We start from the raw sequence: 12,954 nt of genomic DNA, 5'->3' as shown, positions 1-12,954 counted from the left end.
TCTGTCCGGTAGACTGTTATTAGACCGCCAGTTCCCTATATTAACTGTTGGATATAAGAAAGTGCCAAGCAGATAATTGGACTTCTGTACCAAAGAAATACATGTAATCTAAATTTGATTTTTTTTCTTCGTGCGAATAAACATAATCGTCGCCAAGCCAGATTCCTTACTTTTCATAAAATTACTTATACAGATATTTCGCTACTCAGCAAGCTCTGTTCGATGGAAATTTTTCTAGTGGAATGGTCCAGCAAAACATACTTTGCGAAAAACTGGATTTTTGCCCCAAATAATATCTTTCTATATGGCGTGGCCTTTTTCGTCGAAATAAGGTTAATATCTGACAAACAAGATACTGTATTCATTAGGACAGGTTTTTTCCGACAGGGTTTCGCCTTTATTAGATGTGTTACCAGCATTCATTATACAAAAAATATTTATATTGTTCAATTGATTGCAGATGTTGAACAAATATAACATTTAATAGTCTTATGACAGTGTATGAAACGTCATATAGTCCTGTTTCATAGAAACGTATTCACCTCTACTCACTGAAACAACCGCCAGATGTTTTCTTTATTTTAGATCGGGAAAGAGACAGTGTGGCATTTTACAAATATATGTTTGCTATGATGAGAATTTCCAGTGTTCATTGTATGTGATATGGTTTCGAAAATGGATTATGGATACCGAAATTTTGCGCCGATGAATTTTCAAAGATGTTCAACTGCAGTATTTGTGGTTTCCATTACATCGTCGCTATCGTCACAATCTCAATGATTTATTTTTCTTACCTTGATTTATTGAACACTCAACGAGTTCCAGGACCAGCAAATTGTTCATGAATTCTGATAATAATTAGATGAAATTGATTTTCTTGTTTTCATTATAATCGAACACAAAAAATGGAAAATAAAAAGAAGATATAATGGTTCAAACATGCACTATGACAACACAGAATTCAAGTTTGGCTGCTGTGCGTATTGGTCATCTCTCTGACATTTTTGATCCCGGAATAGCTATTCCCGTGTTCGGATATATTGTACCGCTCCTGGCTTTATTTGTCGTCGTCACCAACTCCATCGTGGTGTTCATATTGACCAGAAAACATATGCGCTCTCCCACGCATAACGTCCTGATCGCGATTGCAGTCACCGACACGTTGACAATATTGGTTCCAGCGGCTGCCTTCATCAATTTCTATACTTTTCAGAAATGTTTTGATTTCGTTCCGTTCAACTGGTGCAGAATGTTTTTCTACACCGTCCACGTGATTCCATCGATAACCAACATGGCATCAATCTGGCTTTCGGTCGTTCTAGCCTTCATGCGATGGTACTGTGTTACAAATCCGATGAAAGCTGGAGTGACGTTTACAACAACAAGAACTACATGTGTTATATTGCTAGTGTATACAGTTTCTTTTGCAATAAATTTTGTCTCCTTCTTCGAATTTGACTTTGCCATCGCTTTCCTTCCCTCTATAGTCAGCGAAAACGAAGTCGTTGAGGTGTGCGAATTCAGAAGGCTTCCGAGTCTCATGGACGATCTAGATTCATATCTGAAAATTCATATCTGGATCGAACTCTGCATTGTTGCGTTCATTCCATGCCCATTATTGATCTTTCTGGATGCTGCAATAATTTTGAAACTTAAAAGAGCAGAACATTTTCGAATAATCTCACTGGGAGGCCATGCAGGAGAACATGTTCCGTACAGCCTAGTGAGGAAGGGGTTAAAACAAATGTTATCCTATCAACGCCAAGAAAACGAAATTTATCGGGTGTCGATTGCGATAATGGCAGTGGTAACAATATTTTGCGTTGTGGAAATTCCTTACGCCATATTCTGGGTTGTTTACTTGACGCATTTTCCAGAACTGTTGACAAGAACATTTTCAAATAAAATCAGCATTTTCATCATGCTTGTGAAGTACGTATCATACCCATGTATATTTATAATTTATTGTTGCATGAGTTCGGTTTTCAGGGCAGATTTCTGCGACATATTGCAATGTAGGAAGATAAGGAAGCCGCAGAGCCTTCATCATGTTGTTATTCATTCCGAGGCAAAAGAAAATCGTAACTGTAAATGACAACTAGTGTGCCGGAAGTCATTTAGTTTAATTGTCATGAATTGTTTCTGGTGCATTTTTAGAAGCAGCGTTTTAGTCGTCCGTTAGCTGCTGTTTGTTATTGGTCGTACAATCAACAGGCTTAAACTGACTTTAGACGATTTGAGACTGTTAATAGAGGAATAGGTTGATAAAATGCAAAGGGTAGAACATTCACAAGTATGGCAAGATTAATTGGACAACATGAACTTAGGACTATTCAACAACTTTTTTTCTATTCTTGCCGAATATAGCATTTTATTTTTCTTGGCATGTGGGTTTATTATTTTTATGTTTGGTGAAAGGTGTAATCAAAACATGTATCAGCTTTAGAGATTCGGCAACGTATTTGAAGTTTGTCTCGAAAGAACATAATTTCTTTCACAAATAAAGCATTGCAGCTCCCGTAGCCATTCGTGTCATCATAATTGGTATTTCTTGATAAATACGTGTCTGTGTTTCTTAATTGCCACGTGTACTTCAACGTCGAATAATCGAGACAAAACTTGTTTGGATAGAAAACATGCGTTGGTAGATCTGACAGTACAAATACCGTCATCATAACATTTCTTCTCAACACAATTTTAATCACTTGGTCTTCTTTTATATCCCCTGCAAGTTATTGTCGTATTGTTATGGATTGTCTGTCGTCGTTAGGAATACTGCTTTTTGTTGTCTTGGTAGTGATGTAAAAGGTTTAACCCCAGATTAAATTAGTCACTAAATTTCTGCAAATTATTGTGACAGTGCTAACCATCTTGATTACTCTGTCACTCGATAATAATAAGATTACGTCGCAACTAATAGCATTGTTCAGTTTTACTTTCAATTTGGTTTTTCTCTTGCAGCTATCAGTTGACCACTGTTGTATTTTTTTTACATTTATTAACTGCTGATTGTGCTTTCCATACATGAAACCTGCATCACTGCACAATTTTATTTCGGTAGTCTCATTTCCGTTACTAAGTAACGTGATGAAGCCGGCTTGGATTTTAGCGAAGACACTGAAGCAATTTCGTGAGTAGGATGTTCATTTCTTACGTAATTGAACGATGAATGAATCTTATACCATACTCTTCCGCATAAAGCCCAGCAATGGATTTAACAGAATGATAAGTTCAACAACAGAGAGAAGTAAATGATATCGTTCCTAAATGGAACTATTCAGATCAATCAGCCAGCAATCAAACTGGAATCGACGGATGGAACTTATAAACAAATATGATTGATATATGGATCTATCACTATCACAATGAATGATACATGTATAGCATTTATATACAAACATATGATATAGGATCTGACAACATGGATCTTCATTGCATAGAATGTATACACGAAGTATGTACAATGTATGATTCATTAATAAGGATGATCAAAGGTATAGAATTTATATAAAAATATGACCAACGTATATGTTTCTCTGCAAATAAATGTATGTATAATTGACTCAATCAAGTAGCGATATTAAATTATTGATTTTGCCCATATTGATATTGAATAATATTGATTTTCCCATGTTGATATTGAATAATATTGATTTTCCCATATTGATATTGAATAATATTAATTTTAAAAATGGATCATATGTATCTCATAGCGTCTAGTTCATGAACACGGCGTATTTCCGGTTCCAGAGCTCCGGTCTAATTTTCAAGGAGCAACCACACATGACCCGTTCCTCCCAGTGTGCCGAAGAACCCCTCAAGAACCTTCTTATTCCCTGACGGCCCGTTGGTCCCTCATGGCGAATTAATCATCAAAGCTACTGTACGAGATTATTGTTATAATCACATTCGTACATGAATCTGTGTCTGACAAGAATAACGTTCTTGGATTATTAGAACTTGAACATTACTCAACCTTTAATGCACGCAAGGAATGCTCTAATTTAGTCTGTTCAGTTTTAAACATAGCTAACTTGAAACAGACAATAGGCAATTGAACAATATGGCGTTGTGTGACAAGGCTATGACTCCGTAAAATTTAGGATAAATTATGTAACATTAAGTATACAAAACAATTATATGATCTTAAATAGATGACCGGAAAGAAAACAATTTTATATTTTAAATACCCGTACATCTGAAGATTGCTTCCGTAATGTGGACGGCTTCTTGACAATATCCGTTGTGATAATACAGTGGGAATTTACTTTGTAACATTCCCTGGTTGTGATAGAGATCAATTACTAGTGAAGCCGAGGTATATGGGTTTTTCACTGCATGCTCTTTGCGCGATAAGCAGTTGGGTAAACCAAAATATAAACTACCCTCTGGTAAGGCTTACGCCGCAACGAAATCCAAATATTCTGTAATGGCCATGACCGTATGGTACTTTATTTCTAACACCGTGTAATACAACAATCCCAGAGACTCTTGACACTTTATTTATGAGAGACACATTATGCAATAAGCGGGATCAAAAGTATGTCCGAGTCAGACCTTTGAATACATGCTATGCACATTTATTCACTATGCAAAATTATAATACCCAGCAAGAAATTGAGTAGCCAACCATAATCTAGATTCATTGGAATACTTCATAGTACTGGAGATATGAACTTTGATATCGGGTCTGACATTCGGGTATTTTGGGGGGCCCGAGTGGCCGAGTGGTCTAAAGCGCTCTCCGTTACGGATCACTGCCATCTCACCTCTGTCTGCGTGAGTTCTAGTCTCGTATTTGGCTAATTTGGGTATGTGAGAAAGCTTGCTAGTAGCTTCTCTTGGGTCGGTGGTTCTTTCCGGGGCTTTCCCGGGTTCTTCCTCCACCATTAATACTGGCCGCCATATATAGCCTATCGTGTGCTGAAAAATTGCGTTAAACCCTACAACAACAAAAACAACAGCAACATTCGAGTATTTTCCTGTATCGTCGATTTTTATGAGTGATTTCGTTTACTGATGTGCAGGGGAAAAATATCACCAACTTTATTTATCTGTGTGACTTGGGTCCTACTTAATTTATCATTTCTTAATGAATGTATGGACTGAGTGGTACAATGAGAGGATTCTACTTGTTCGTGTAATATACAATATTGGAAATCTTGCGCATAAAACGACTGTATGCATTGAAATTCTTGAAAATGCTAAAGCGAAATTAAATTACAATTAATCAGGGGAGACAACTTATTCCGTGTATGTTTCAATGCATAAAAGAGTTTTGTCCCTTGAACGGCACCTAAAACTACAACTATTTGAAGTCGGGTGTATTATTTAAAGGGAAGTTAAGTTCCTCAAGGAACAAGCATAAGTTCATCCGAATGAGGGTTTCAGTCTTAGAAAGTGCGATATTTTAATATAAATATATCCATTCAAGGATCACACATATATTTATAAAAAGTAATTGGTGTGATATAGAATGATAATTATTCCATTCAAATGACCACATAATTTGTGTTGATAAAAGCGTGGTTATGTTAAAGTAAAATAATCTCATCAAAGACCGCACACAAGTTAATAAGAAATGATGACAGAAACGAAACTGTAGATCTGCAATTTAGCCCGGTGTCAAGTAGAATTCCTTTACATTTACACACCTGCAAACAAATCTTCTCAGTATGGAGCGTAGATACCACAGGGCTATGTCACAAATCGCTTCGCGAAGTGGTAATGGCTGTGGGGGAGCCGCAGAAAACCCCGGACGTGTACATGGACAAACAATACAACAAGAACAAAAACGGGGATACATAAGGAAACTAAGACTAAGCCTATGGCTTCCCTAAACAACACAAACATGTACCCACATACAAATCCCCAAAATTGTGTACACTTTGTTTTAATTTTAGGCCCTTTTTTAGACCTGTTTATTACCATGATAAGACATTTACCGTTAAAGTCTCAAATATCAAAAAGTGCCCATTCTTTAAAGAAGTTTGCGAACACAGACAATTCGTACCTGTAAGGAAAAGACAGCTGTTCTGACTCGAGGAACGAACTAACCTTTCGTAAGCCCGCTTCTTTATTTATACAGCTTTTGGTTTCGTTCAGTCCAGTAAGAACAAGACGCTTTAACTTACCCAGGGACACCGTGTGAATCATCTGCGTAACCCATCCATTATTGATTGAATAATTTGCCTGTTCAGCAGCCCCCAGATCTAAATTTCTGATACTCTTACACCTAATTGTTACATGCTGCTGTACATAACCAAAGAATTTGATTTTCAAACGCTGTGTAGTCTCAGTGCGAGTACACCGACCTGCTTGCTCCAATTCGAACTTTCCCTGGTCTTAAATGCCGTATAGTTTGAATTTAGTTTGAAAACCGTTGTTTATTTAAACATGTTTGGTTATCACAATAGGATAAAACTGGATTGGTTAGGCACAAGTTCTAGCAAGTTAAATTAAGCCTCTCCATATATGATGCAAGTATTGCAACATATTCAACATGACAACATAATAATGAAACGTGATTGGAGAGAGATGGGGTGGGGGGGCACGATTACAGTAATCACAATTTGAGAAGCCATTAAAATCGTCCAGTAGTGATTATATGTTGGCATACATGATGTACAATTCTATATTTTTCATTTGCATCACCCTTTCCCCAAAGCTATAAATCTAAGCTAATAGTTGCATATGACAATGAAAATTAATTTCTCATCAATTCAGTTCGTTGTCTAATGTACTTGCGACTATGCATGAAAAAATGCATGGTGGTTGCGATCCCATCGCATGAACAAAAAGTAGTGTCAGAAAGTTGAACACGGTAAAGATCAGCTTTTAATGAACCTACATTATGTCGTAATCTAGGTTGGATAATATCCAGAGTTCGATTACTTAAACTTGGCGTGTTGCTGGATACGATTTTTGGACATAAACACCTTTTCAAAGCACTGTAAGACATACTACACTGAATATCCTATTGGAGATTGTTCCACAAAGATACCGTTGAAGATATAAAAGATGACTTGGTAGAATTTAGCCTGAAACTGCAAATGTCCATATTGTTTGAGTGTCGAAGGTTATAACTTATTTGTTCGGACACAGGGAGAGGGAGTAATTCAATGATACTGTCTAAAGTTTGGCTCGTTTTAATGTTGTAGAGTCTTAGCAATTTTTATCTATCTCTTCCAGACTGCATACTTTCCCACCCAATTTCAAAATAGAGGGATTGCCTTCTAGTGTACTTTGGAAGTCCTATAACTATTCCTGCCGCTTCGAGCTGTAGTTTTTCCGGTTTTTTTTCTGAATCAATCAACGATCATCGATCCCAGACTACACTGGCATATTCAGATACTCTGACACCCTAAACAAAATTACTATTAACGAAAAAGAAATTAAAGATAATGTTAATTCACTTTTTATCAATAGAGTCAATGGTCCTGATGGCTTAAGTCATAAAATGCTTAAAGGCGTAAGTAGACAACAGCAGATCCACTAGCAATGCTAGTGATCATTGAAGGAAAGCAAATTTCCAGATAAATGAAAACCTGAACACAGTCTTCCCATTCTTCAAAAAGGTGATCCGCTCGAGATTTTTACTTACAGACCAATCTCTCTACTTAACTGTGTCCCAAACATCTTTGAAAGATGCATTGTTAAACATGTATAACTTTTTCCGTAAAACTCTTTAACCGCGTCAAACAGTCTCTTTCTCACACTTGTTGTACTTTAATATAAATCAGACCCAGTATCATACAAGCTTCATGATGACCATCAGTAAGAGTTCGTCTCTTTGCAAAGCCGATACTTAGTCAGGAATTTCTGGAGCCACAAAATACGCGGACAAAATACTCGGATATCATCTCTGGTGGCCGTAACATTAGCAAGACCACATCATCAGCAATTAATTCAGTATCTTCTTTGTACTTAATGTCAGGATTACTCGTGTACTTGTATCAAAACATATTTTGACGAAAAACGTCTATTGTATTCATCATTAATTGAAATTTAACTATAACTGTGCCGGCTGCAGGAAGCTATTTGTTGGTATCACTCCGTTTGAATAAGCTCTAGCCGTTGTTTGCAAAAGCCAAGTTTGTATCAGGAGCAAAATTACCTGGTGTAGCAAGAATCGTTTGCATGCATCCTCCGACTTCAGAAAAAAACCTTATGAGGAAGCAAATAAACGTCTTAACCGCTCGTATTAATTATTTCTGTAACAGTTTTGATGCGAGTCTTTGTCCATGTACACAAAGTAATCGTCATTCGTCAAAGAGCGTGAAATACTCGGTTGTAAATTTGGACATGATAATACACCTATCTTACATTAAAATTATATTTATACCAAAGCCCATCATAATGTTTGATACGTTCTGGCAGTAATACAGGTGCCAACCTCACATCGAGTTGGGTCATAATATCTAGGTTACGCTTGCAAAATTTATCAGCAGGCTGTTTACGTCGCTGATGTTGACATGTATATCTCTCATGGTGTTTTTATTATTTTAAAATCAAACTGATTTTAAAATCATCATCCTTGTCCTGAGTGTAAAATAATTTGGCTCGATAAGTGTGCTGTAGCCAATGTCACCTTCTTGTAAAATGATTTTTTAAAAATATTTCATCTGCTATATCAGCAACACTGTAAGCGCCAGGAACTTTAGTTAACAAAGTCTCTGCGTCGTTAGCTGATGTAAGATGCCAATCTGCCATCATTGTTGTGTAAAATAATTTTGAAAGCATCTATCATTATTTTTGTTAAAACAAAAACAGAGGCGATATAAACTTCAGTCATTTGTATGTAAACAAAAACATAGGCAGCAATAAATAACATACATGTAAAGCTGGCAACGACTCACAGATGTCGTTATTACAAGAACTACAATTTTCCGGTAGCATGGTTATGCAGACTAAATTCGTTTCCTAGTGTGGGGTGATTACAATGTCAGCATCTCTCTTATAATAAGGAACCCATTGTGATCATAGCGACTTTTTACCATACTACTTCCAAGTTGATAAAATAAGATGAAAATGTATCAAAATCGTCGTGATATCGTATAATAATTTAAATGAAATTGTCCATATATGTGGGTGAAATTTGTGAAAATATGGCTGATGTTTTTTTTAAAAAAATGTTTAACAGAAAGTCTATTGTATGCACATTAAAAAATCAGGTAACAGCCCTTGGGCTACTGGCGAGAAAACCTTGTAGCACAGCTGGGTTCAGTAATCCGATGAAGGAACTGATAATTATAAAACAACGATGAATGTTTGAAACCTGAACATTTTCTTTGTACGTCTTGTTTCCATAAACCTATCATAATTTAATGCCAAATGATTGTCAAAATTACGCTCTAGAAAAGGATTTACAATGCAGCACGCTGGCCAACTGCAGATATATGCGTGTTTTGTGACATAGACAACTGACGGTGACATAAAAGTGCTGGAGAAGGAGAACAAGGGGGGGGGGGGGGGCGCAAAACGCCCCATTTAACAACTTTTGGTAATTTATGGCATGGTTCACATGATTCTGTTCGAATTTGGACAATTTATTTAAAGTATGCGTTACGTCTAACATAATGGAATGATGATTGGTTACAATGAAGAAACTATTTACGAGAAAATGAACAATAGTAAAACTTTATAAAGGGGCATTTTGCCCCTATGGTTGGGCAGCAAGCTCCCTCCGGGGCATTTTGCCCCACAATGCAAATTCGCAATTTCCACAAATGCTGTCTGTATTATGTATTGTGTCTGCTGACAAGGCAAGCAAGATCAGTTTTCGCAACTGACTTTGGACCTGAAGCCTTTTTGCCTTTACTTGGTCCTCTATACAAGTTGTCTTTATAATCTTAGATGGTTTTCTACCTATCTTTTGTCCTCTCTACAAGTCTGCTTCTTTTTCTTCCGCATTTCTTTCTGGTTTTAAACTTTGGTTTGCTCCCACTGGCCTGTACAATCCTATCACATTTGCCTGTTATATTTGTTATCGTCTGTCTTTGCTTTTCAATAAGCATCTTTTATACGGTGACGATGTTTAACTCATGTCTGATTCTGCCTTTCGCTTCCTTGTGCGCTGACTGGATAGTTTAGGCTTTGGGGAAAACTTAAGCAACATGTTCATAAATGCTGTTTCGGCTGCATTTTTGCATTCGTAATGAGATACCCCCAATATAGCACTTTCCAGTCTTCCAGCAAGAATAGCTTCGTCAAATATTTTCCGATTGCATGTCTCCTCGACGGTGATAGAAGAGTAATATGTTTGTTGATTATCAGGTGAATGAGTATAAATTGTTTGTCTCTCTCTGGATTACCCGACCGATCCACAGGGGCTGTAGCAGAAATTCAGCCGTTTTGCTTGGTTCATTCGTGACCATAACGTTACTAAGAGATTGATCATCAACTGACCTATTTCCCTCAATCAATGTTTCTGTATCGCCCGCTCCACCTGCAATAACTATAGGAATACCAGCTGATCGCTTTTCTCAGCTGTCTTGTCCTCTTGAACAGATGTTTATGCATCACCCGACCCTCCGGCATGTCTTTGCAGCCAGTAACCGACAGGCGACCAGCTGTCTTATTTGATTCAATTAGTTTTTATGACATAGGTATTGCTTGTAGACACGCATTAGGCCTATCTAATACTGGCTGAGGTTCATCAGTTACCACAGAAGGAGTGAAAACGTCATCTGTGAACTTTTTTGGATAAAACGGAGAGAGTCAGTAGGCTTCAAAACCAGTGACAGTTTTCTGTAAACTGGCAGATCGTTTACATGCTGCAGAAAAAAATTGTAGCAACTTCAAATACACTTTTTACATCAAGTGGCTGGATCCGATGTGTGCAATGTGGAGAAAAGGTTATGAACACAATTCCTTTCTTGCGTGTACAGAAATTAGCTTCCAACGTTTTGTGGCCATGGTGCCCATCAAAAAGAAGAATGTGTGGAGAGTCCTTCGTACATTTCACAAAACAAGTGAAATGTTCCAGCCATTTTAAGAAAATGTCTGTCTGTTCACCCACTTGGGCTACACAAGCCCAGTGCTCCGGCTGATGCGCCATTCATCAGTGATGGAAACATTCGTTTACGTGGGTAGATAAATGCTGGCGATGCAAAGGTACTGGCCGCATTCATGGCACATATTACAGTAATAGTTTAACCACGTTCATCACTTGTAACTTTACCAACTGACATAACACCTTTTGATGCAGTGATGTTTACTGGCTTGTGGACAGTACTAATGCCTGTTTTATCCATGTTCCATATTCTGAGACCAGCAGCAAGCGTTGCGTCAAGAGATTCCTTATATACTTGGTAAAAATTAACTATCTGTGGCCGGCTAAAGCTCACGGCTCTGCTGACACTGGTTGTCTCTGGAGTTTTAATGGCTAGATTTGGATGTCTTTTTATATAGCCTTTCAGCCAATCAATACCTGCTGAATTGCTTTGAAATGGATGGTTTTTAATATTCAGATGAACCGCAAAGTCGTATGCCAAACGCCGTACGTCAATTGTGGTAAGTCAAAATATGTCATGGATTGGATGTGCTCAACTAGAAGTAGCTCATAATCAAGCCTGAAAACAGTAGTCTTACTTCCAAGTTTTGACACTCCAGGTTGCGAAATCTTCAAATCTCTATGTCTGCGCAAAGTTTTAGCTGGAATTATATGATTCCTGGCAGCAGCTGGCAGTGAAGTTCCAGAATGAATTGCTTCAAGGGCCGCTTTTAGAGGAGATGTTTCATAATTTCCTCGATCAGTTTTCCTTCTGAACGTTCGCACCATCTGCACACAAAAAAAAAAATCATGGAATAATTTTAGGCATATGAACGGTTAGTCAAAAAGTGTAAAACATTTAAACAGTTATGGGGCAACACGCCCTGCAGGGGGCGTTTTACCCCTATCGTACAGCAGTGACATTTAACAATAGGCGGAATTAACAACTGCTGCGAATCATGAAATATTATACGTAATGCATCTCTGTACTATGTTGAAAAACATACGTATCCTGTTTTCTTTAGGTAGTTCCAGTAAAAATAAATACTGCAAACAAATGGACTGAACACTTTTACAGAAAGATGCCAAAAAAGTAATATTCTTCCATAAAAACCATGCGTGCGGCTGCATCCAGCAATGGCCGCCATTCACAAGGCCTGTATAACCTGGGCAAGCTTGCTGTATAAAGACCAGTCCATTTTCTAGCGCAGGGGCTTCAGAATTTATTGGAGCGTTTTACCCATGAAGGCGTTTTGTCCCCCTCCCCCCTACACTCAGTGATATCAAAGACGCCTGTGATATAGGTTGCGGATGTAATTCTCTGCCATATCCTACAAAAATGGTCGCGAATCTGCTTTTTTTAAAAATATATTAAATAATCGTTTGAAGCTCAGAGAGTTAAGTGCAAGATGTGTCCCGGATTTATTAACAGCTCTTCAATAACAGACTCTGGTAAAACTAACCCAACTGGAATCAGGTCACAATTAATACTTCCAGTTCAGTGCCCACGAATGTAGTTCGTCTATTATTAGAAAATGTTGTTCCTCTCCTCATTTTGGTGGTGATAGAAGAGTTATATATATGCATTTTTTGTATGGATTTAAAGGAAATTGTTTATTCTTGAGAATATGAGCTTAGGGTGTGGTTTTTCTTGTGTATTTCGGCGACAGTGCACAGTGAGTAATAAGGCCTTGGTGATGATCCGGAAGTGAAATCTGTGTTCTGTTTACATGTTGCTCTGTTGACAGTCCAGCCTCTCAAAAAAAATGCAGGTGAACCTTTGACAAGAACTTCACCGTGAAGTCATCTTTGAAGGTATTTTAGATTAATATATGATTTGTATTGATTGTCACACAGTGGAAAGGTCAGTATTGAGAACAAATGTAGAGAATATATAGTAAAATTAATTGTGTTCTATGTCCAATAGCTACTCACCATACAAGAAAAGCGTGACCAGAAAC

At 37.5% G+C, this 12,954-nt stretch overlaps 1 protein-coding gene across 1 annotated transcript; it reads left to right on the top strand.

The window, feature by feature from the left end:
• The first annotated feature begins 791 nt into the window (after window positions 1-791).
• Window positions 792-7,285, top strand: LOC149772416 (sex peptide receptor-like). The gene is made up of 2 exons (XM_089947854.1): window positions 792-1,713; window positions 7,192-7,285. Exons 1-2 carry the CDS (start codon window positions 929-931, stop codon window positions 7,283-7,285), a joined length of 879 nt encoding a protein of 292 aa, XP_089803980.1. The 5' UTR covers window positions 792-928.
• The last annotated feature ends 5,669 nt before the right edge of the window (window positions 7,286-12,954 follow it).

This window comes from Sinohyriopsis cumingii, unplaced genomic scaffold, assembly GCF_028554795.1.
Source record: "Sinohyriopsis cumingii isolate HCF-2022 unplaced genomic scaffold, ASM2855479v2 utg001510l, whole genome shotgun sequence".
In the NCBI taxonomy this organism is placed as follows: Eukaryota; Metazoa; Mollusca; class Bivalvia; order Unionida; family Unionidae; genus Sinohyriopsis; species Sinohyriopsis cumingii.
The sequence above is the reverse complement of the archived record's forward strand: the minus strand, read 5'-3'. Positions and strand labels throughout refer to the sequence as shown.

Coding starts and splice junctions, on each gene's coding strand:
- LOC149772416 (XM_089947854.1), top strand. CDS start 929: ATGGTTCAAACATGCACTATGACAACACAGAATTCAAGTTTGGCTGCT. Junction 1,714..7,191: donor CATGCAGGAGAACATGTTCC/GTACAGCCTAGT, acceptor TATCTCTTCCAG/ACTGCATACTTTCCCACCCA.